The sequence below is a fragment of the Lates calcarifer genome, linkage group LG4 (assembly GCF_001640805.2).
Source record: "Lates calcarifer isolate ASB-BC8 linkage group LG4, TLL_Latcal_v3, whole genome shotgun sequence".
Lineage (NCBI taxonomy): Eukaryota > Metazoa > Chordata > Actinopteri > Centropomidae > Lates > Lates calcarifer.
The window spans coordinates 1,299,964-1,323,002 of record NC_066836.1 but is presented as its reverse complement, the minus strand read 5'-3'; the positions used below and the strand labels follow the sequence as shown (position 1 = coordinate 1,323,002).

Genomic DNA, 23,039 nt, shown 5'->3' with positions numbered 1-23,039 from the left:
CATCAAGGTTGTTAAGATCTGGGAACCTTTCTTTCTCTTGTTTGTTTGCTGTTTTATATAATGAACATGTAACAAAAGTATTTGAATAATCAGATGTTAACAAGAAAGGTGTTAGATGTCTCATGTTGGAGGTTACTGACTTGTTTGCACTTGGCAAAAAAAAAATAAAATAAATAAGAAAAAATTCCCAAAGACGAGACCTCCAGGTGGGTGGGCTTTGTGTTTAACTCTGTGTGGGTGGAGGGCTCAGTGGAAAAAAGGCTCACTAAGAGACAAACCACAGAGAGGGAGGGGGGGTGATGAGTGTGTACAGCAGCAGATATTAATCTGTTCTCAGTGGTTATTAGGACTCATAAAAAACTGTTGACAGCGAATCAACACTTCCTTTCCTGCAGCAGACGGGCTGTGTGGGTTTCTGCTCTGCAGCCTCCACACCGTTAGCTGTGGCTTTTCACTTTAATAACACAATGATTACAACCATCCAGAGACAGAAACACAAACCACTGAGACAAACAAGTCATGTTGTTGTTCTCTTCTCAAAGCAGAGCTAGAGCGTCCATGTTGGTTCACCTCAGCTCTCATTATTTCAGTAGGTTACAGTTGATAAAAACAACAAAACCTGTTGTCAGAGGAGTCAGAAAATAAATGCACCCATCATTTATTTAAATTTCAGCCCCGACTGATCAAGCTGCTGTGTGATCATTGTTATAACAAACGTAGTTTCAGATCATCTCCATCTGCTGGTTGTTCATGTGTGTAAACAATAGTGTCATCAGCGTAGAGTTTTACATTCACACTAACACAGTTTTAAAACATGATTAATATACAACATAAATGATCAAGAGACCCAGCACTGAACCTGGTGGTACACCCACGCTTACGTATTCTTCATTTACATTGTTATCCTAAAATCAATACAACACACAATGATTACAAAACAATTCAATTCTGTGTAGTTTATTGAGAATTGTACACCGAATACATTTGACAATAAACTCTATCTCATCAATTTGTATTGAAAACAAACAACCTAAGGGGAAAATACTATGAATGAAAACACATCTACCAAACAGCTGATGATTCAAATTCAAATTTCTATTATTTCACAAGTCAGAATTAAACATGTAAATACTGTAAAATAGAGCATCAAAATGACACTCAAATACAGAACTCACACTGAGTAACTGCAAACATACAAATGCAAATAAGATGAAGTGATGAGATTAGATGGAGAGAAAAGGTGAGCAGAAGAAGTGAGTCAGTCAGCATGTGTGCAGTTGGTGGACGGTCCCTAGTTTCTGAGCATGGTGAGCAGAGAGAGTCCACAGCCGTACACCAGACTCTTCACTATCAGCACTGTGTAGAGCAGACAGAGCAGCTTCACCCTGCACTGAGGCTGGAGAGGATCCAGGGGAACCACTGCAACAGAAAAGGATTCAAAAAGAAATCAGTCAGTCCTCTGCTCCTCTGCTCTCTTTGACAGCGTCTCCACATGAAGCTGAATCACTGCTCAACACAGTCACCAAACCTTCATTACCTTCTACTGTCAAGTGTTTATGACAATTCCAATCACTCCAGGATCAAATGGAAAGTCCAAATATAAAGAGACACAGGTTATAATGACTTTGAAGTTGGATTCACTGATATTCTTTTTGTGGCCACTTGGGGGCAGAAGAACTCCACAACAAGCTAAAAATACTCATCTCTGACCTTTGACCTGACACAGAGTCATTAGATTCATTCTTCATATAGAAATATTCATTAGTGGAGCTTTAAGATATAGTCCCTAAAGTTTTGATCAGCTCCCTCAAAGCCCCACATTTAGTACAGAGTCCCCAACAGGTGTTATTAGTCAGAACGGTGAAGTGAAAGCTGTGTGATTGGGATTTGTTGTGCTGTTGGACACTCTAACAGAATCAGGGAGTGTATGTTGAAATCCTTCAATGATGAGCAGAAAGTGAACAGACTGATATGCAGCCCTAACTGCAGCACAACATTGGAGCTGTCCATGCAGAGAGGCAGCAGGTGATCTTACAGTCAGCTTGCTGTGGAGCTGGCTGCTCTGTTGGCTCTCTCTCTGGAGGACAGGAGGCTGCTGGAGCTGGAACCTCTGAAACAGAAAAGGAGTCAAATGTTTGGAGTTGCAGTGAGAAATGTCAGTCCTCTGCTCCTCTGCTCTCTTTGACAGCGTCTCCACATGAAGCTGAATCACTGCTCAACACAGTCACCAAGCCTTCATTACCTCGTTGTATTTGGGCCTCCACTGTGCCTGTCTCGTGCTTGACAGAGCAGTGGTATTTATTCGTGTCGAAAGCATCTCGGTCAACCAGCAAGATGGAGGTGGTGCGTCCTGACTCTCTGAGCTCCAGCTGCTCTCCCTCAGCAGAGGGCACGTCCACCAGATTACCATCCTCCTTCGGTCTTTTCCAGGAGAACTGGACCAGAGGAGGAAACATGCCTGAGGCCAGACACAGCAGGGAGGTCTTCCCCTCCAGGTGGGCTCTGGATGCTGCTGGGTACACGCTCACCACGGGCTTCACTACGTCCTTATCTGAAGTTTGACAACAGCAACAAGCAGCACACACACACATTCACACAGTCAACAGCAGCTTCCAGCACTGCACTGCATTCAGTCTGATCCTGGAAACTACATGGACTCTGATCACTAAACTACTCATCAATACAGCACAAAGTTCACCACATATACTGGATTCACCTTCACATAGATTTACTCTGCTATATATCATGCTTATATATTATGGATATCATCAGAGAAAGATCAAGTTCAACAAAGATGGCAACAGGATTTACATTCTTTATATTCATATTCAACTTTTAGAAATCACAAGCTCAGAATAGATGTGTCATCATAATATTATATATTTACTATATTTAAAAAATATCTTTAACAAAAAGACATATTTAACATTATTTAAAATACAGGGACAGTCATTAGATATACAATATTAACTACATATTTCACAATGTAATTAATATAACAAACATTTTAATTTGACATAAAATAGAAAACATTTGTAAGTATGTGTTTTGGTATTTACATATTTTTAAGTAAAGAAGTGAGAGTGTGTTCTGTATTGTCTTATATCTACACAGATATAATTTCTCTATGTATATACATATTTATTTTTAATCCTATTTTTGTGTAAGATAAATTTCTAGTCTATTGATCAGATTGTCATGATTAAAATACACTTTTAAATAAGTTCTACATTAAACTAAATATGTTTTGCTGAAATAATTATGTTCATATAAAGAACAGTTATTATTAGAAAACAGATTTATCAAAAACAATATATAACCTATTTATCTTTAACAAAAAGACATACTTGCCATTATCTAAAAAACAATGACAGATATATACAGTATTAACCACATAACTCACAATATAAACAACATTACAGGATTTAATATCTAAAATACAAAAAGCATTTACCATGATACATTATGGTCATATATATTTTTTTTTATAAATAAAGATGTAAGCGTATTTTTGTATCGTTTTATATCCACACATATAATTTCTGTGCGTATACATAACCAAAACATGTATATATTGATATTAAATTTAATTTACATATTGATCATAATCTCATCATTAAATGATTTACTCTCATACAATTTTAAATAAATTCTCAATTAACCTAAATTCATGTTTTTGTTTAAGAGATATTTACAATCATATAAAGAACAGTTATTATCAGAACACTAATAGAATAAAAACAATATATCGCCTATTTATCTTCAAATAATTTTAAATATATTTCACATTATTTTTAAATATATTTTACACAAAAAGACACATTCACCATTATATAAAGTGCAGTTACATTCATGAGATTATTATTAGATTTCAACATCTTTTCACTAATTCTTCAACTTTTTCATTGAACAACGGCTGCATAAGGAACTTTGGACTAACTCTGAAAAAACTAACATGTAAAGTCTGAAGCAGCAGAAACTGACTTCAAACACATTTTCAACTTCTTCAATCAAACAACTGAAGGAAAATCAATGTTTATTCTTACCTGTTACATACAGTTTAGTTCCAGAGCCAAAGATGTCTCCCACAGTGAAAAAGACTGATACAAAAACCTGTCTGCTGTTGAATGTGTCAGCTGAGGTGAACGAGTCCAAATGATGAAGCAGTATCATATTTCAGCTCCATGATGTGTTTCTCTAATGTTCAGATCAACATGACTGTCTCTTCTTTTCTTTGCTTTTTTCTTCACACTGAAATATCTCAACAAATATTCCCATTTCAACTGGTTCAGACGTTCATGTTCCCCTGAGGATCAACTGGAATAACTTTGCTGATCCTCTGACTTTTCATCTAGCGCCATCATCAGGTCAACATTTTCATGTGTCCAATACTTTGTCAGGGTGACGGCCGTGCCTCCAGTTTTTCCCTTGTGTTTCTTGGATTTCTCTTTCCCCTGTGCTCCTCTCTCTCTCTTTCTCACACCTGTGATCCATCTATTCATCAGGTCAGCTGTATATCACCATGGAAAATGACACTGTGTTATTTTTACATGTTATTTCAAACAAGCACAGTCAGTCCACTGTGCTTCACTCAACACATTAATTCCCAATTCATTATCATTAAATGTGCAGGGAAGTAAGAACGTAAGCTTTAATTTGCTGCTTCCTTTCCTTGTATTAATTAACTACATATATACACAGAATTGATGGTCTGATGATAGTTCCTGTAGAGCTCCCCTGTGCTTCCTGGTGTTCTGTGTCTTTGTTGCCCCGTTTCTGCTTCCCTAATGTTTTCCTCTCCTGTGTCATCTGTCGGTGTATTTTCTGTGGGTGCTCTCTCTCTGCAGAGGCATGGGTTGTGGGCACACCTGCACCCAGTCCACTCATCACACACTTTATAAGAAGCCCCGCTCAACCTCCACTTGCTGCCAAATAGTTACATGCCATTTGTGGTAAGGCTACGCTATTCTATCCAGTTAAGGCTGTTACTAGTTATGTGCTTGTCTCTTGTGTGATACTAATACTATTTGTCTTATGTTCAGTTCTTCACCTGGAGCTTCCCCACCACTACCTCTGCCAATTCCACTGCCTGCCTACTCACCTGGGTGGATGATCGCTTTGTTTCCCTGACCACTCCACTCATCACGTGGCTTCGATTTTTTAAAACCATTTTAACAACTGCATGTCATTAAAGAAGAAAGTGGAGGATACATGTGTACTATATAGTAAGAGCAGAACCCCAAGTAGGCTGAAATTAAGTTAATAAGTTAACAAGAGTTTTCCAGCACTTAACTCTCTTCAAGGTGAGAACATTGATCTATTATTCCACCTTGCTGTTCTGTATAAAAGTTACAATAGGACAGGGGTTGTCTAAAGACCGTCAGTCGTCCCCTACCACCACCACCACAAAAAAGGAAGGAAAAAAAACAAACTATGTAGTGGATGGTAGAGATATGTGGACCAATAAATGGTGTTTCTTATGCTCCGCATTTTCCATTTTCACTTTCAGTTATTTTAATCTGTTTTTTTTTCTCACAATGGGGGTGAGGGGTGTTATTGTCCTGAAAGACAATATAAAGTGACAGGCTGTTGTAATTGTAGACTACAGACCAAGTAGCATTAATGATGGAAATATGAATGTGAACCACTTTATAGAAGGTTTCTATTTGATCCAGGTTCAGTTTCCACTGAGGCTGAAATACTGTTAACATGAAGTTCATACTGAACATAACAGCATTACATTCATACATATACAGCCTGAGTGTTCCAGGCAGAACATCATTAACAGGAACAGCTCATTCTCAGACATGTGACCCACGTGTTGACTGTAATCCAAGTATCTGAGAAATGATCACATATGTTCTGTGTCCTTCCATCTCATATTACAGATGAAGAATCCAGAGAACATGTGACCAGTCTCTCTGTCTTTGTTGGTTTGACATTGTGTCGTTAGAGTCTCTTTAAATTCCTCTAAACCCACAGAATTAACGTGCGCTCTTCATCTGAGAGATACGGTGCACGCCCCTTTAATCAACACACACTAACTCTGATTAAGTTAACACCGACTCAACTGACCCACATCTGAACCACCGTCGTACCGTTTAACAGACCGAGGCAGTCAGGGTTTGTCAACCCCGACTTTACCTGAGAACCTGAGTTAAACCAGAGGAGGTTCAACTCTCTTCATAGTATAGGCCTCAGGTATTTGTAGCACTCCACTGTCTCAACAAGTGAACCCTTAATAATAGTTGGTGAGGTTGAGTGGGAGGTTTTTCTGAAGTTGATGGCCATGTCTTTGGTTTTTTGAACATTCAACTTCAGAGAGTGGTCGTCACACTACTCTACAGTCATTCAGCAGACTGATTAAAACTATATCGTCTGCAAAGTTTAGAAGATACCTGTCATTGTAATTACTCCTACAATTGTCTGTCTAAAGTATACACAATAGAGGAGACAGGACACACCCCTGTGGTGAGCCTGTGGATGACAGCTGCTTTCAGAATAAAGCACCATTAGCCCTGACTACCTGGGTCCTACAGGTTAAAAAATCCAACACCCATTTCACCATGCCAGTGTCAAGATTAAAAGTGGACAATAGTTTGTTAGCTAAAATGTGTGGCTGAATTGTTTTGAAAGCTGAGGAGAAATCTGCGAAAAAAAGCTTAATAAGCGTTTTCGTACCCTCAAGATGCTTGTACAAATAATTGAATAGGGTAATAGTGGCATCACCTACCCCTCTATTTGCCCGGTATGTAAATTGGAATGGATCAAGCTGGCTCTGAACCTTATCAGTCAGAATTAGTTTGACCAGCCACTTGAAAGTCTTTATTACAAGTGAAGTCAGAGCCACAGGCCTCAGGTCATTGAGTTCTTTTGGAAGACTGTTTTTGGCCACAGGTGCAATAATAAACTTTCCACAGTTTTGGGACTTTGTGCTGGTCAAGTGACGAATTAAAAAGATCAGAAAAAATATGACAGAAATGATTACATTTGAGATGTACAGACTTTAAGAAATTTGCCAGTGATCATATCTGTCCCAGGGCTCTTTCTGATGTTACATTGGAACATGGATCTGACAGAAAGGGTGCTGATTATAGGCTGGGGAGTGGCAGAAGAGTCACTCAGTGAATCAAACAGATCACTGTGCATATTTGTACAATCACATTCATCGTTAAAACATAAGTAAAAGTCATTCAACGCATTCACAAGTCCAGAATTTGTGTTGAAACCATCAATACTGATTGGCCCATACTTCTTCCTGTCCTGGCTTGTCACAGCCTTCAAACCATCCCTACTTTTAAATGCAACTTGTCAATTGACCCGTCCTTTCTCCAAAATCCAAAATGTTACCAGACCACTGATTTATTCACCAGAGGAGAGACAATATCTTCACTGACTTTTTTCTAGCTGCTTGCCATGGCACCATTCACAGTTTGTTTGGAGGTGTGTGTGCTCAGGTTGAGAAAAACATGCCTGGGAATTTCAAAATAAAGGCGCGGCTTACAAATGATTATACTGCGATGTTACACGTTATGTTAGTGTGGGTCAGTGAAGAAACATTGTTCAGGCTGTTAGCTTTAAGTCCTGTTATTCCAGGGTTAATAAATGAACATGTTTCTGGCTTAGAGGTGGTGAAGCCTGTCATGTCAGCTGCCTGTGCTGTCCATCCTGGGAAAAAAAATATGGCCTGTCAGTACCACTCAATCAACCCTAAAGTAGGACCAGTAATATTTCGCTTTCACTCTTGTTTTCCATGCCAGTACAGAGAATGCCATACATTGCTTCAAGCAAAACCTTAATTGATTAAGTTAAATATACCAGTTACGCAACTGGTCCATTTACCTCATACATTGTATGGATTTTGTCTCTTTATCCTTATCTGATGCCTACTTCTTGGAAAGAATCAGGATGACCAACCCCAAAGTTTTCTTCAGCCCACATTATCTGATCCAGCTAACATCCCCACTTCCATACCATAGGCCCCACTCTCTGTGCACCAAATGCCACCCAGGAAATGAGCAACCCCATCTCCTACATTATCGGTATCCCACCTCTGGTCACTGCGACATCACATTCCACCAAGGTCACCCAATGATAAGCTCCCTTCAAAAATCACCAACTGCATCAGCCTCACCTCAAAAAGCTTTAAGAGAGAGGGCCATTCGCCTTCAACGAACTGACAACGTGACAAAACTTTTCAGTAACCTCATGTTAGCCTGTCTCTCATGGCTCTGTTAACACCTGCTCTCTTCTGAGTGACGTCACATCGCAAATACCTGTTACATGTTGTGATGTCAGCTGCCCCATTAAAGAGGCACCACCAACCCATATTTAAAAAAAAAAAAAAGAAATGAAAGTAGGAAAGAAGAAAAAAAAGTATTCAAGTATGATATAAGTATGCTTCTTTTGAACTAACAAGTAGGAACTAACAAGTAGGAAGGAAAAGAAAATTTAATTTTTGGCCAGATCTAACACAACCAGGGCAACAGCAACCATCTCTAGCTCACAGTAGCTAGAGCCACTGGCACTGGGATGCTAGTGCCCCCTGCAACCTCCTGCTTCCAAACACAACACTTTGTGACAGCTGAAGCTTCTGGCACTGTGATGCCAGTGCCCCTGTTGACTCGTAACTCCAACCACAGCAGCTCACAGTAGTGGGAGTTGATGGCACTGGGATGCCAGCGCCAACCGCCACCTCCCTCCTTGAATCACAGTAGCTCACAGCAGTTGGAGCCATGCTTCTCTCTCTACAGAGGTGTTGTTGCTTTCATTACCCCACCATATCCCACCTGAAAACTACATGTCCATCATCCGCAACCAGCCCTCCATTTTGGAGGAAATTGCTTTTACTCATACAACTCTCACTTTGCCTTTGCCTTCAACAGTTTAACTAGGCCAACAAATTGGGGGAACACTTGACACAGAACTCTACTGCCAGAACTTTGCTGCCCCTACAGCCCTTACTTGCTCTTTGTGCGGAGGTCCATCTCACCCAGCCTCTTCATGCTCCATTCATATCCGCAACAGCTTCTGTCTTGACTCACATCTCTCTAGACAGCTCAAGCTGCACCGAACTTCAGCTCAATTTTTTTGCCAACTGGACCAGGATCTCTTTCTTCTACAATGACCAACTGACTCATCCTCACAACATTCACTTGTACAACAATGCTGCTCCTTCTTTGGGGGTTTCCATGAGGGAGACAGTTCACAGAAGAACAGCCCACTGCGAAATCTATCACAGAGTAGCAGCTGCCATTTCTTGGGGCCACCAATGCAAGTGTAATCTTATACTCAGACCATCTTGCAGTAGTAGACATAGTCTACACTTGGACTCTTTATCCATCATGCCACTCATGTGCCACATAACTTGGTCTTCTGCACATACCAATATCTTCGCTCAGCTCATGTTCCTTGTCAGTTTAATGCCATTCCTGACTCTCTTTCCCAATTCCCCTTCCCAAAGTTCAGAAGCTTAGCTCTGCACACAAGTTCCTGGTCTACCCTGGTTCATCAGCTTAAACTGTGTAATATATAACATAAATGGGATAAATAATCCCATCAAGAGGAAAAAACTCTATGGTCAGCTTAAGAATTTAAGATGCTCTATCGCACTAGTCCAAGAAACAAGAAACTTAACAGAGAAAGAACATGTAAAGTTGAAGAGAGAGTGAGTGGATCAGTTGTACAGTGCGTCCTGTAAATCTGAAAGAAAAGAGGGGTTGCTACCCTTATTATTAAATCAATGTATTTTCATAATGAAGAGATGATTCAAGATGATGAAGGCCGGTATGTGATGGTAGTGGGCACAGTAGGGGACATAAGAATGACTATATTGAATCTATATGCTCCTAACAACCCTCAATTTTTTAAGAAACTTGCTTCTTTTCTAGCTGAAAAAGGTAAAGGAACGATTCTAATAGGAGGAGATTGTAATTGTATACTGGATAGGTAACTGGACAGACTCCCTATAGATAATGCACCCAGAACCAAAAAGACTATGGCACTTCAAGGGATGATGGAAGAAGTAGGGCTGGTAGATGTTTGGCACTCCCATCACCCGAGAGAATGAGAATTCACGTTTATGTCCCAGGTGTATGGAAGCTACTCTAGACTAGACTTATTCGCTATTTCAAAAAAGGACCTTATATAGAGTCAAGGACAGTAAAATAGACCTGATCACAATAGCAGATCACAGTCCAATTACTCTAAAAATATGCTTAGGATCAGACAAACACCTTAAATATTGGAGACTCAATGTCTCACTACTGACTGATCCCTTACTCTGACAAGAAATGTAGAAGGATCTGATGGACTATCTATCCTTAAATGATAATGAGAGTGTTTCTCTCTCCATATTATGGGAAGGGGGTAAAGCTGTGATGAGAGGGAAGATAATAGGCATATCATCCAGGATGAAGAAATGTAGATTAAAGCAACAGCAGAACTGTGAGTCAAGAATGAACAAACTACAACAAGAACATTTAAACAAGAGACAAAAAAAAACAAAACATCAAGGCTTCTCAATTACAGGCTGAGAAAACAAGGGGATAAATTTGTCAAATGGATTACACTGTTCTATCAGGACCCTAAGTCCAGAGTCAGAGTTAATGGACACTGCTCCAAATTCTTTCTCCTCAAAAGTCAAAATTGTGACAAGGCAGGGAGATGTACTGTCTTCAGTTTTAACTGCACTCAGTTTCGAGCCCCTGGTGGAAGCCATCAGGCAGAACCCACAGATCCAGGGTATAACAGGTGAAGGAGGGACTCAGCATAAGATAGCATTATTCGTGGATGACATTCTATTATTTTACAAAATTCTCTGTCCTTGATCCCTGTACTTATGAGGTCTCTGCACACGTATGGTCCAATCTCAGGCTACAAAGTTAAAGAAACAAAATCTGAAGCAATGATGTTATTGGGATCCTGGCCCTCACAATTGAATGATATTGTGTCCTTTCGGCACTCCCAGCAAGGTTTTAGATATCTGGGAATTATACTCATGCCTAGTCCTACACAATTTTACAAGTGAAACTATAACAATTCATTAAAACAAATAAGACTTAACAAGATGCGAGGTTCTTTCACTTTCTCTGTTTGGTAGAAGCAGTGAAAAAGAATATATTGCCAAGGCTGTTTCAATCCCTGCCTGTTTGGGTCCTTATGTTTACTTTTACTTTGCAGGATAAACACATATCCAGATTTATATGGCAAAATCTTTGATCAGGATATCAGTCAGTCCTTTAACTCACACATAAAACAAACTTCTAGGACTGCCTTTTTCCATCTGCGTAACATCTCCAAAATTAGACATTTTCTGTCCCAAAAAGATACAGAAAAACTAGTCCATGCATTTGTTACTTCCAGGCTGGACTACTGTAATTCATTATTATCAGGCTGCTACAACAAGTCTGTAAAGACTCTGCAGCTGATTCAAAATGCTGCAGCACGATTACTGACAGGAACTAGGAAAAGAGACCATATTTCTCCTGTGTTAGCCTCTCTACATTGGCTCCCAGTCAAATCCAGAGTAGAATTCAAAATCCTCCTCCTCACTTACAAAGCCCTTAATGGTCAGGCTCCATCTTACCTTAAAGATCTCATAGTCCCCTACAATCCTACCAGGACTCTGCGCTCCCAGAATGCTGGTTTACTGGTGGTTCCCAGAGTTTCCAAGAGTAGAATGGGAGGCAGAGCCTTCAGTTATCAGGCTCCTCTACTGTGGAACCTTCTCCCAGTTTCAGTCCGGGAGGCAGAAACACCCTCTGTACCTTTAAGAGTCGGCTTAAAACTTTCCTCTTTGATAAAGCTTATAGTTAGGGTTGGCTCAGGCTTGAACCATCCCTTAGTTATGCTGCTATAGGCCTAGACTGCCGGGAGATCTCCCATGATGCACTGAGCTCCTTTCTCTCTCTCTCTCCCTCTCTCCCTCTCTCTCTCCACTCAATATGGATTCATATCCCATGTTACATGTTACTAACTCAGTATCTTACCTTTCCTGTAGTATTGTGTTCTCCCGTCTCTCTCTCCTCTTCTGTCTCTTTCTGCAGGTATTTCTGCCTCTGGAGCTGTAGAGTCTGATCTGTGATGACAAGTCTCCTGCTGCTCCTACAACTCCACTCAACACCTGCTGCTAGAATTAGAAATTACTTACACTGCTATTAGTTGTATTGCTGTGTTAGCAGTTAATACTTTAATTATCACTACTATCATTACTACTGCTGTATTACTGGCATCACCTTACATCTGATATGGAACCTGTGTTATGCTATGTTCTTCTTTCTCTATCCTCTACCCCCTCTCTCTCCTTCTTAACCCAACCGGTCGAGGCAGATGGCCGCCCACCTTGAGTCCAGTTCTGCTCGAGGTTTCTGCCTCTTAAAGGAACTTTTTCCTCTCCACTGTCGCTTAGTGCTGCTCATGGTGGGATTTGTTGGGTCTCTCTCTGTAAATACCTATTTTAAAGAGTACGGTCTAGACCTGCTCTATATGAAAAGTGCCTTGAGATGACTGTTGTTGTGATATGGCACTATATAAATAAAATTGAATTGAATTGAATTGAAATTGAATTAAAATAAAAGACCTAGAGTAAGACTAAAAGTATTATGTCTATGCCATAACTCAATGGATTTCTAATAACCAAAAAGTGGGGTGGGTAGAGATAGAACAAAATTCAACACAGGGGATTAGTCTGTCAGTCTTACCCTTCCTGGACAAGAAACTTTGGAATAATAAATTGAACTATATTTTGTAAGTATAATTGAAAAGCACCTGGCAACAATGAATCATGTTGCACATATTCATAGGATGTTGAAAGTATATATGGCAGAAAACACATCTAACGTGAAAGAAAAGTGGGAGCTAGAACTGAATGTGATCATTGAGGACAGGACCTGGGAAGATATATGCATGAATAGTGACAAAAGGTATCAATAGCAATTTATGGAAGGAATTTGACTGGAAAATAAAAATATTATTCTTTCAAACTCCACTGGTAATCTCAACATTTTATAAAGATTAAGCATCTCCACTTTGTTGGAGGAATTGTGGGATGACAAGAGATCACTCAAATGTCTTCTGGGACAGTACTTTTTTTTAATGAATCTACTGAAAAATAAAAAGGGATAGGGAGATTGAAAAAATCTGAAAAACATTGTCAATCCAATGGACCTTATGTTGTTTGAACTGGAAGTACCCCCAGAGAATGTACCAGGGAAAGATCACAGGTACCTACTGTGTATACTACTAGTAGTACACTACTAGAAAAATCATAACCTTAAACTGGAAGAAAGCATCCTCATTGACAAAACTCAAATGGGCTCAGAGACTGAAACAAAAAAGGTACATAACAATTGTGCAGGTTTTCCATAATTTTCAAGAACAAATCAGTCAGTCCTGCTGAGAAGCGCCTTGAATGTGTTTGACTTGACTGCAGCCTAAGGCCCATATTACATCACTGGAGCAGTGGTACCTCTTGTAATGTGTAATGTTGGAACACTAATGAAATGTTATGTTCACAGTTTACTCTTTTCAGGAGAGAATTCAGGGCCTGAACCTTGATGAATCTCATCATCTGCTGCTGCTCTGTCTGATAAGGGACCCATACAGGATGTTGAACTTGCTGTGCTCATCATTTGGAGACCCTACACCTTCAACATACCCTGTCCAGGATTAGTCAACCTGGTGTGTCTGCCAGAGATGAAGGGAGATGACCTCTGACACTAAGGGAAGTGCTGCAATCAAACCCCCAACACCTGCATTTCTACACTGCTGCACATGGACCTCTACATTTTGGAGGAAGGGGTCCTCATACTGGACCAGATGATGAAGCACTTGGACATAGACACAGAGTTGTAATAACCAGCTGCTGTGTATGGAAGATCCATGACCATTACCCTGAGGTTCTTCAAGACATATCAATTGTAATTTGAAAGCCCCCACAAGATTGTGGTCATGGTTAAAAGAACAAAGCTGGACACAGACTCAGAGTTTGAGGGAATAAGAAACAGTTTGTTGTTTGTCCTGAGGGACTGAAGGTGGATGGAGGTGAGGACTACAGCAGGTGAAGACAGAGAGAGAGGGAAGCTGGTGGCTGATGAAGCAGGACAGAGTAGGGATGAAAGCAGGGCTGTGAGCGTGGCTGAATGACTGATGGACTGGCAGGGAGACAAGCAGGAGATCCCGTGGCTCAGAGAGACAAGGATTCATTCAGTGAACAACAGCAGAGTCAAAAACTTGGAACGTACGATTCTAGGTGGCCTGTGAATGTGATCGACCAAAAATGTGTGAAACAAGGATTTGGAGATGAATGGATGAAAAACAGGGGTTGATACACAGCTGAGCTGATGAGTAGATGGATCGCCTCCACAGTCACCAGATCTCAGTCCAACAGAGCAACACTGGGATGTGGTGGAACAGGAGATTAGCATCATGGACGTACAGCCAACAAATCTGCAGCTACTGTGTGATGTTATCATGTCAACATGGACCAAAATCTCTGAGGGATGTTTCCAGCACCTTGTTAAATCTATGCCATGAAGAACTAAGGCAGTTCTGAAGGTAAAAGGAGGTGAAACCCAGCACTATCAGGTGTACCTGATGAAGTAGCTGGTGAGCGTATGTAGCTAGCTAAATACAAGGAAAGGAAGCAACAAATTACAGATAACATTCCTGCTTCCTTGGACAATTAATGATAATGAACTGGGAATGAATGTGTTGAGTGAAGCACGGTGAACAAACTGTGCTCGTTTGTAGTGGTAGTAGTAAGTAGTACAACTGTTACGGATACTCTAGGAATAGGACCCCAATGCAGAGAAAACACACAGGTAAGTTCAAAACGAAGGCTCTTTAATGAGGCACAGAGAACTCAGGAAACAATAAGCAGGACAGGCTCGGCTGGAAACTGGCTGACTTGAAGGAGTAGGAAGCCACGAGGAACTGGAGTAGCTTGCCACAGGAGAACACAGGTAACCACTGAGAACAGGTGAAGCTGCCACTGGAAGACGTATGAAGCCACAGAGAAACAGGAGAATCGAACACAGGAAGCACAGAGGACTAGCACACAGGGAAGCAGCAAGCAATACTCTGGCAAGGGGCTGGAGTGAAGGCCGGGCTTATGAAGGAGGAAGGAGGACGAGCTGAGTGGAAACAGGTGTGCCAGATCAGCCAGCAGGAGGAGAGCCACACCCCCTGCAACACACCAGCTCTGCAGACAAACAGAAAAAGAAAAGGGAAGGGGAAACAAAGAGAAAACACAAGAAAAACACAACACAAAAACAAACTAACCCAAACCATAACAACAACTCTTGTTTCCTTTTTTTCTTTTATGGAAGAACCAATTTGACAAGTCCGGATTTCAAGTCTCAGTCAGATCAATGTGAACTGAGTCTGAGTGTCTTCTTCTAATGACAGAGAGAAACCTGACACTGACTGCCCTCTAGTAATTTTTTTAAGAGAAACTACAGTATGGTATTTGACTCACAGATTCCACAAAATTTACAGACATTAGTGTGTCTAATTTGTAGAAATATAATATTTTTGATTGTAGAATTGATAAAATTGCCTTTATGTCATTTTATACTTAGATTTCAACAACCAGGTTGTTTTGCTGCCTTTGATTGTTTCATAAAGGAAATGTATACTGTAACTTCATCTAAAACCTAAACATTATATATTTAACCTATATTAAATTAATGAGAAAAGATTTGTTAATTCTAAATTCCTGTATGATGTTTTTTAAGATGTTAGTTAACATTATGTCATTATTATGTTCATAGAAAATATACATGTTTATAGAAATCCAGTCACAGTGATGTTTCCTTCAAATTTGCTTTTGCAGATTAGTAGAAAGGTTATTTTTAGAAGGCAGGGTCTGCACTGCTGTTTCATTTCACTCAGTATGATCTGGCAAGGCCATGAATGAATCAACATGAGCCAGATTTCATGTAAAAGAATGTATAACAATTTCCTCATTCTCTCAAACACTTTTCTTTCAAGTTACAAGTTATTTTTGATTCAATTGTCTGTGATTTATTCATTATATTTAAATTATGTGTCCATTGTTTTTATGTATTTCCATTTTCTCTTTAAGGAAATGTAACTGCACAAACTCAATTATTTCTGATGGTGCTGATTAACTTTTTTTTCTTTACAGGGTGTGTATTTTTGTACATCTGAATGCATAAAATAAGTGACATGGTGTTGTATAATTTATCAACAGGTATGCAAAGAGTGAAGTGCCTTTAAAAGTAAGAGTACTACATTAAGCTGGTTTTAAAGAAGTAATATGTGGAAATGGTATTATCAGTATTCACTGTTAAAAAAAAAAAAAGGACATGTGTTGTATGTATGTTATGTGTGAGTAGATGTTAGTGTTCACTGCATGCTTACTTTGTGTGAAAAAGACATATAATTTAAAAAAAATGAAACAAGGAAGAGTTAAGAAATAATGTGGTAAAAAAAAAATAAAGGTGACTTAGTTTTAATAAAAAGTAAATACAATCAGAACAGGCCAGAACATAATGGAGTAAAGCAGCGTGAGAAAAGGCCAAATGAGGACAGGGTCTGCCCTGAACACGACCCTGCAAGCTGGAGTGCAGCCAGAAAAAAAGCACTGGGGCTGTCCAGAAACAGTGGCCTTGTAGAGAAGATAAGAGTCTATTTTTAGAGCCCAGGTGCTTCTCAAAAAAACAGTGACCTTGAAGATAACACGTGAGAGATATTATTTTTTTGGGGAGCCCCAAGATAGACATCTAAATGAACCAATGTTTAAGTGGTGTCAATTGGTTTGACCAGTAAAATGACCTGAGAGGCGTGGAAAGTCCTTGTCAAAAATGTATAAAAAGGGACAAAGCCAGTACTGTTTTGGAGCATTTCTGGTGTATCATGTATGCACTGTGATCGGTTCCCAGGTTTCTTTGTCGACGAATAAACTCTGCTGCCTTGGACACTGCCGACTCCTGATAATTTTTGGACACCTGAATTAGGCTGAAGAATTCTGATCGTAGCCCCGTGGTTTGGGACTTTAAACCAAAATCAACATCAATGGCTGATGTCTAGCTGTACAGTTAGTATAAACACTGTAGGTTTTTGTACAGCTGCTCAACCAGCTCCAGTCACTGTGTGAGTCTCGTGCACAATAATAAACAGCAGAATCTTGAGTCTTCAGACTGTTCATCTGCAGATACAGCTGCTGTTTGCTGTTGTCTCTGTTGATGATAAACCGGCCTTGGACTGATGGAGCATAGTTTTTGGTACTGCCACTATGGTAAATGATAGAAGCAATCCACTCCAGTCCTTTTCCAGGAGCCTTTCTGAACCAAAGCATCCAGTAGTCACTGAATGAGAATCCAGAGGCTGTACAGGTCAGTGTGTGGGATTGTCCTGGCCTTTTAATTGCTGATTCAGATTGTGTCAGAGTCTGACCATCAACACCTACCCACCAGAGAGTTAAAAGCAACAGTCCTGTCCTGCAGTCCATCGTGATCAAACTATGTCCACTGTTCTCTGTCATCCTCTGTGCAGTCATAAAAGTAGAGGCAGACGACATCAAGGTTTTGCATTGACTCCTCCTCAAAGAAAGGAGAAAAGTGGAGTGGACATGACTTATATAATATTTGGAACTAACAAACAATTTCTGATTTGAATTCTGAATTTATTCAAAATTCTATTAGGATAAATAATTTATTCATGACATTATAATCAATATATATTTTTGTAACAGAAATAGAATTTAGTATCAATTTTTAGAATATATATATATACAAAATTTTTCTTATGCAGATATTACACAATACCAAAAATATGACACACTTACTCTCTCTTTCTCTCTCTCACACACACACACATATATATTTTAAAAACAAAAATCTAATGGACAGATGATGAATTGGAATTTCCTCCTAATCAATACTGACTGGGTGTCAGTATTGATTACTGACACCCAGTCAGATTTAGCTCCTGAGCTTCCACAGCTCCTCACTTCTCAGGTTTCTGAAAATTCATTTGCATGATCATAGTTAACAGACTGTGTAGTTTAGCTGATGAACTGTAGAGAAATCAGATCGTTAAACTCTCATTTGTGTGATTCTGGAGGGTCCTGACAAAAAACCTGTGTCAGTTATGTAGGAACACTTGTTGGCAGTTTAAACTGTAACTTGACCTTTGATTGTTAAAACTCCAAATCCTCATAAAAAATCCCATGGATGAGACCTCCAGGTGGGTGGGCTTTGTGTTTAACTCTGTGTGGGTGGAGGGCTCAGTGGAAAAAAGGCTCACTAAGAGACAAACCACAGAGAGGGAGGGGGGGTGATGAGTGTGTACAGCAGCAGATATGAATCTGTTCTCAGTGGTTATTAGGACTCATAAAAAACTGTTGACAGCGAATCAACACTTCCTTTCCTGCAGCAGACGGGCTGTGTGGGTTTCTGCTCTGCAGCCTCCACACCGTTAGCTGTGGCTTTTCACTTTAATAACACAATGATTACAACCATCCAGAGACAGAAACACAAACCACTGAGACAAACAAGTCATGTTGTTGTTCTCTTCTCAAAGCAGAGCTAGAGCGTCCATGTTGGTTCACCTCAGCTCTCATTATTTCAGTAGGTTACAGTTGATAAAAACAACAAAACCTGTTGTCAGAGGAGTCAGAAAATAAATGCACCCATCATTTATTTAAACTTCAGACCCGACTGATCAAGCTGCTGTGTGATCATTGTTATAACAAACGTAGTTTCAGATCAGCTCCATCTGCTGGTTGTTGATGTGTGTAAACAACAGTGTCATCAGCGTAGAGTTTTACATTCACACTGACACGGTTTTAAAAGATGATTAATATACAACATAAATGATCAGGAGACCCAGCACTGAACCTGGTGGTACACCCACACCGAGTTATCCTTCTTTTTACATTGTTATCTTAAAATCAATACAACACACAATGATTACAAAACACAAACAGTATGATTTTTAGTTTATTGGGAATTTTACACTGAATACATTTGACAAATCTAAACTCAACAAAATGTATTGAAAAAAAAAACAAGTTAAAGAAAAAATACTGTGAATGAAAACATGAAAATTTACCAAACATCTGCTTCAGCATAAATGTCTATTATTAAACAGCCGAGAATTAAATGTGTAAATACTGTGAACTACAGCATCAAAATAACACTGAAACACAGAATTCACACTAAGTAACTGCAAATATACATGTGTATGTATTTAGGATAACTGTATCTAAACCAAGCTTGTGACTGCTGAGCAATGAATAAATGAGATGATGCTGAGATTAGATGGAGAGAAAAGGCAAGCAGAAACAGTCAGTCAGCATGTGTGCAGTTGGTGGACGGTCCCTAGTTTCTGAGCATGGTGAGCAGAGAGAGTCCACAGCCGTACACCAGACTCTTCACTATCAGCACTGTGTAGAGCAGACAGAGCAGCTTCACCCTGCACTGAGGCTGGAGAGGATCCAGGGGAACCACTGCAACAGAAAAGGATTCAAAAAGAAATCAGTCAGTCCTCTGCTCCTCTGCTCTCTTTGACAGCGTCTCCACATGAAGCTGAATCACTGCTCAACACAGTCACCAAACCTTCATTACCTTCTACTGTCAAGTGTTTATGACAATTCCAATCACTCCAGGATCAAATGGAAAGTCCAAATATAAAGAGACACTGGTTATTATGAGTTTGAAGTTGGATTCACTGATTTTCTTTCTGTGGCCACTTGGGGGCAGAAGAACTCCACAACAAGCTAAAAAATACTCATCTCTGACCTTTGACCTGACACAGAGTCATTAGATTCATTCTTCATATAGAAATATTCATTAGTGGAGCTTTAAGATATAGTCCCTAAAGTTTTGATCAGCTCCCTCAAAGCCCCACATTTAGTACAGAGTCCCCAACAGGTGTTATTAGTCAGAACAGTGAAGTGAAAGCTGTGTGATTGGGATTTGTTGTGCTGTTGGACACTCTAACAGAATCAGGGAGTGTATGTTGAAATCCTTCAATGATGAGCAGAAAGTGAACAGACTGATATGCAGCCCTAACTGCAGCACAACATTGGAGCTGTCCATACAGAGAGGCAGCAGGTGATCTTACAGTCAGCTTGCTGTGGAGCTGGCTGCTCTGTTGGCTCTCTCTCTGGAGGACAGGAGGCTGCTGGAGCTGGAACCTCTGAAACAGAAAAGGAGTCAAATGTTTGGAGTTGCAGTGAGAAATGTCAGTCCTCTGCTCCTCTGCTCTTTTTGACAGCGTCTCCACATGAAGCTGAATCACTGCTCAACACAGTCACCAAGCCTTCATTACCTCGTTGTATTTGGGCCTTCACTGTGCCCGTCTCGTGCTTGACAGAGCAGTGGTATTTATTCGTGTCGAAAGCATCTCGGTCAACCAGCAAGATGGAGGCGGTTTGTCCTCTGAGGTCCAGCTGCTCTCCCTTATCTGAGGAACTATCCTGTCTTTTCCAGGAGAACTGGACCAGAGGAGGAAACATGCCTGAGGCCAGACACAGCAGGGAGGTCTTCCCCCCCAGGTGGGCTCTGGATGCTGCTGGGTACACACTCACCACGGGCTTCACTACGTCCTCATCTGAAGTTTGACAGCAGCAACAAGCAGCACACACACATTCACACAGTCAACAGCAGCTTCCAGCACTGCACTGCATTCAGTCTGATCCTGGAAACTACATGGACTCTGATCACTAAACTACTCATCAATACAGCACAAAGTTCACCACATATACTGGATTCACCTTCACATAGAAACATTCTCTGCTATATATCATGCTTATATGCATATTTATATTTATTTATGTCAATGCCATACAGAGTCCGTTCACCCTTAATTCTATTCTATTTATTTTTGTTTTGCTATTCTATTTATATTCTGTGTCGTTTGCTAACTGTCCTGCATGCTGCCCTGTCTTTCGTTCACAAACTGTTGTAGTGCCCTGTGTGATGTGTTCTGTCTGTATTTGCTGCTGGAAACGTAATTTCCCCGAGGGAGTCATCCCAAAGGGATCAATAAAGTCCGTCTAAGTCTAAGTCTAAGTCTATATATTATGGATATCATCAGAGAAAGATCAACAAAGATGGCAACAGGATTTACATTCTTTATATTCATATTCAACTTTTAGAAATCACAAGCTCAGAATAGATGTGTCATCATAATATTATATATTTACAATATCTGAAATATATCTTTAACAAGAAAATGGAAGAAGAAAAAAGAAGTGACAGTGTGTTCTGTATTGTCTTATATTTACACAGATATAATTTTTGTATGTATATACATATATAAAAATTCTATGTATTTATAATAAATCATATTTTGTTTTAGATAAATTTATAGTCTATTGATCAGAATGTTCATGTTTAAAATACAATTGTAATTAAATTTTACGTTTAAATACGTTTTGGTGAAATAATTACATTTATATATACATCTATATGAAGAGTATTTGAAAACAAATTTGTAAAAATAATATAGAGCCTGTATATCTTCAATAAAAAAATATATATTTTCCATCATTTAAAATACAGTGGCAGTTATGAGATAAAACATTTACTGTGATATATTTTGGTTTTGTATATTTTATCAAACATTGTGTTGTTGTATCATTTTATATCCACACGTATAATTTTTGTGTGTGTACATACACAAAATTTTATATATCTATGTTGATTGAATTACATTTTTTGTAACATCACTATATATTGATCATAATTTTGTTATTGAATAATTTACCCTTATAAAATTTTCAATAAATTCTCTATTAAACTAAATTCATGTTTTTGTTTAAGAAATATTCACAGTCATATAAAGAACAGTTATTATCAGAATGCAAATACAGGAAAAACAATATATAGCCTATTTGTTGTCAAATAATTTAAAATATATATAATTCATATATTTTACACAAAAAGACACATTCACCGTTATATAAAGTGCAGTTACATTTATTAGATCTATAGTTTTAACACAAGACATATGGACTGTGAATTGATATAATATATGACATGGTAGCAAAGAAAATCCTCCACAATCATTCATCTAGAAGTGAATTGATTTGAGGAGAGAGAAGAGAGAAAAGAAAAGCAGTCTGATGATTCATTAAGCAGCAGCTGATGAGAATCCACAATGCACTTACAATACAAGACTTTTTGGACTCTTCCAAAACTTTGGAGCTCAAGCAGAAAGAAAGAATTCCTTCTGGTGTGCAGTGAGATTTCAACATCTTTTCACTAATTCTTCAACTTTTTCATTGAACAACGGCTGCATAAGGAACTTTGGACTAACTCTGAAAAAACTAACATGTAAAGTCTGAAGCAGCAGAAACTGACTTCAAACACATTTTCAACTTCTTCAATCAAACAACTGAAGGAAAATCAATGTTTATTCTTACCTGTTACATACAGTTTAGTTCCAGAGCCAAAGATGTAGACGTTGTTTCCCACAGTGAGAGAGACTGATACAAAAACCTGTCTGCTGTTGAATGTGTCAGCTGAGGTGAACGAGTCCAAATGATGAAGCAGTATCATATTTCAGCTCCATGATGTGTTTCTCTAATGTTCAGATCAACATGACTGTCTCTTCTTTTCTTTGCTTTTTTCTTCACACTGAAATATCTCAACAAATATTCCCATTTCAACTGGTTCAGACGTTCATGTTCCCCTGAGGATCAACTGGAATAACTTTGCTGATCCTCTGACTTTTCATCTAGCGCCATCATCAGGTCAACATTTTCATGTGTCCAATACTTTGTCAGGGTGACGGCCGTGCCTCCAGTTTTTCCCTTGTGTTTCTTGGATTTCTCTTTCCCCTGTGCTCCTCTCTCTCTCTCTCTGTCTCTCTGTCTCTCTCTCTCTCTCTCTCTCTCTCTCTCTCTCACACACACACACACACACACACCTGTGATCCATCTCCTCATCAGCTCAGCTGTATATCACCATAGAAAATGATGTTGTTGAATTGCTGTGTTTCTTCTTACAAACGAGCACAGTTTGTTCACCGTGCTTCACTCAACACATTCATTCCCAGTTCAT

General features: G+C 39.4%; 1 protein-coding gene and 1 long non-coding RNA gene across 2 annotated transcripts; one reads left to right on the top strand and one right to left on the bottom strand.

Annotated features, from left to right (window-relative positions):
* Nucleotides 1-971: 971 nt before the first annotated feature.
* On the bottom strand, nucleotides 972-22,834 carry LOC108882432 (immunoglobulin lambda-1 light chain). The gene is made up of 4 exons (XM_051070234.1): nucleotides 22,400-22,834; nucleotides 2,243-2,551; nucleotides 2,036-2,110; nucleotides 972-1,419 (listed from the first exon to the last, which is right to left on the bottom strand). Exons 1-4 carry the CDS (start codon nucleotides 22,533-22,535, stop codon nucleotides 1,292-1,294), a joined length of 648 nt encoding a protein of 215 aa, XP_050926191.1. The 5' UTR covers nucleotides 22,536-22,834; the 3' UTR covers nucleotides 972-1,291.
* Nucleotides 2,348-21,779, top strand: LOC127142405 (uncharacterized). Its single transcript, XR_007813130.1, has 2 exons — nucleotides 2,348-2,481; nucleotides 20,514-21,779. It is a non-coding gene; the product is annotated as an uncharacterized LOC127142405 (long non-coding RNA).
* Nucleotides 22,835-23,039: the final 205 nt, after the last annotated feature.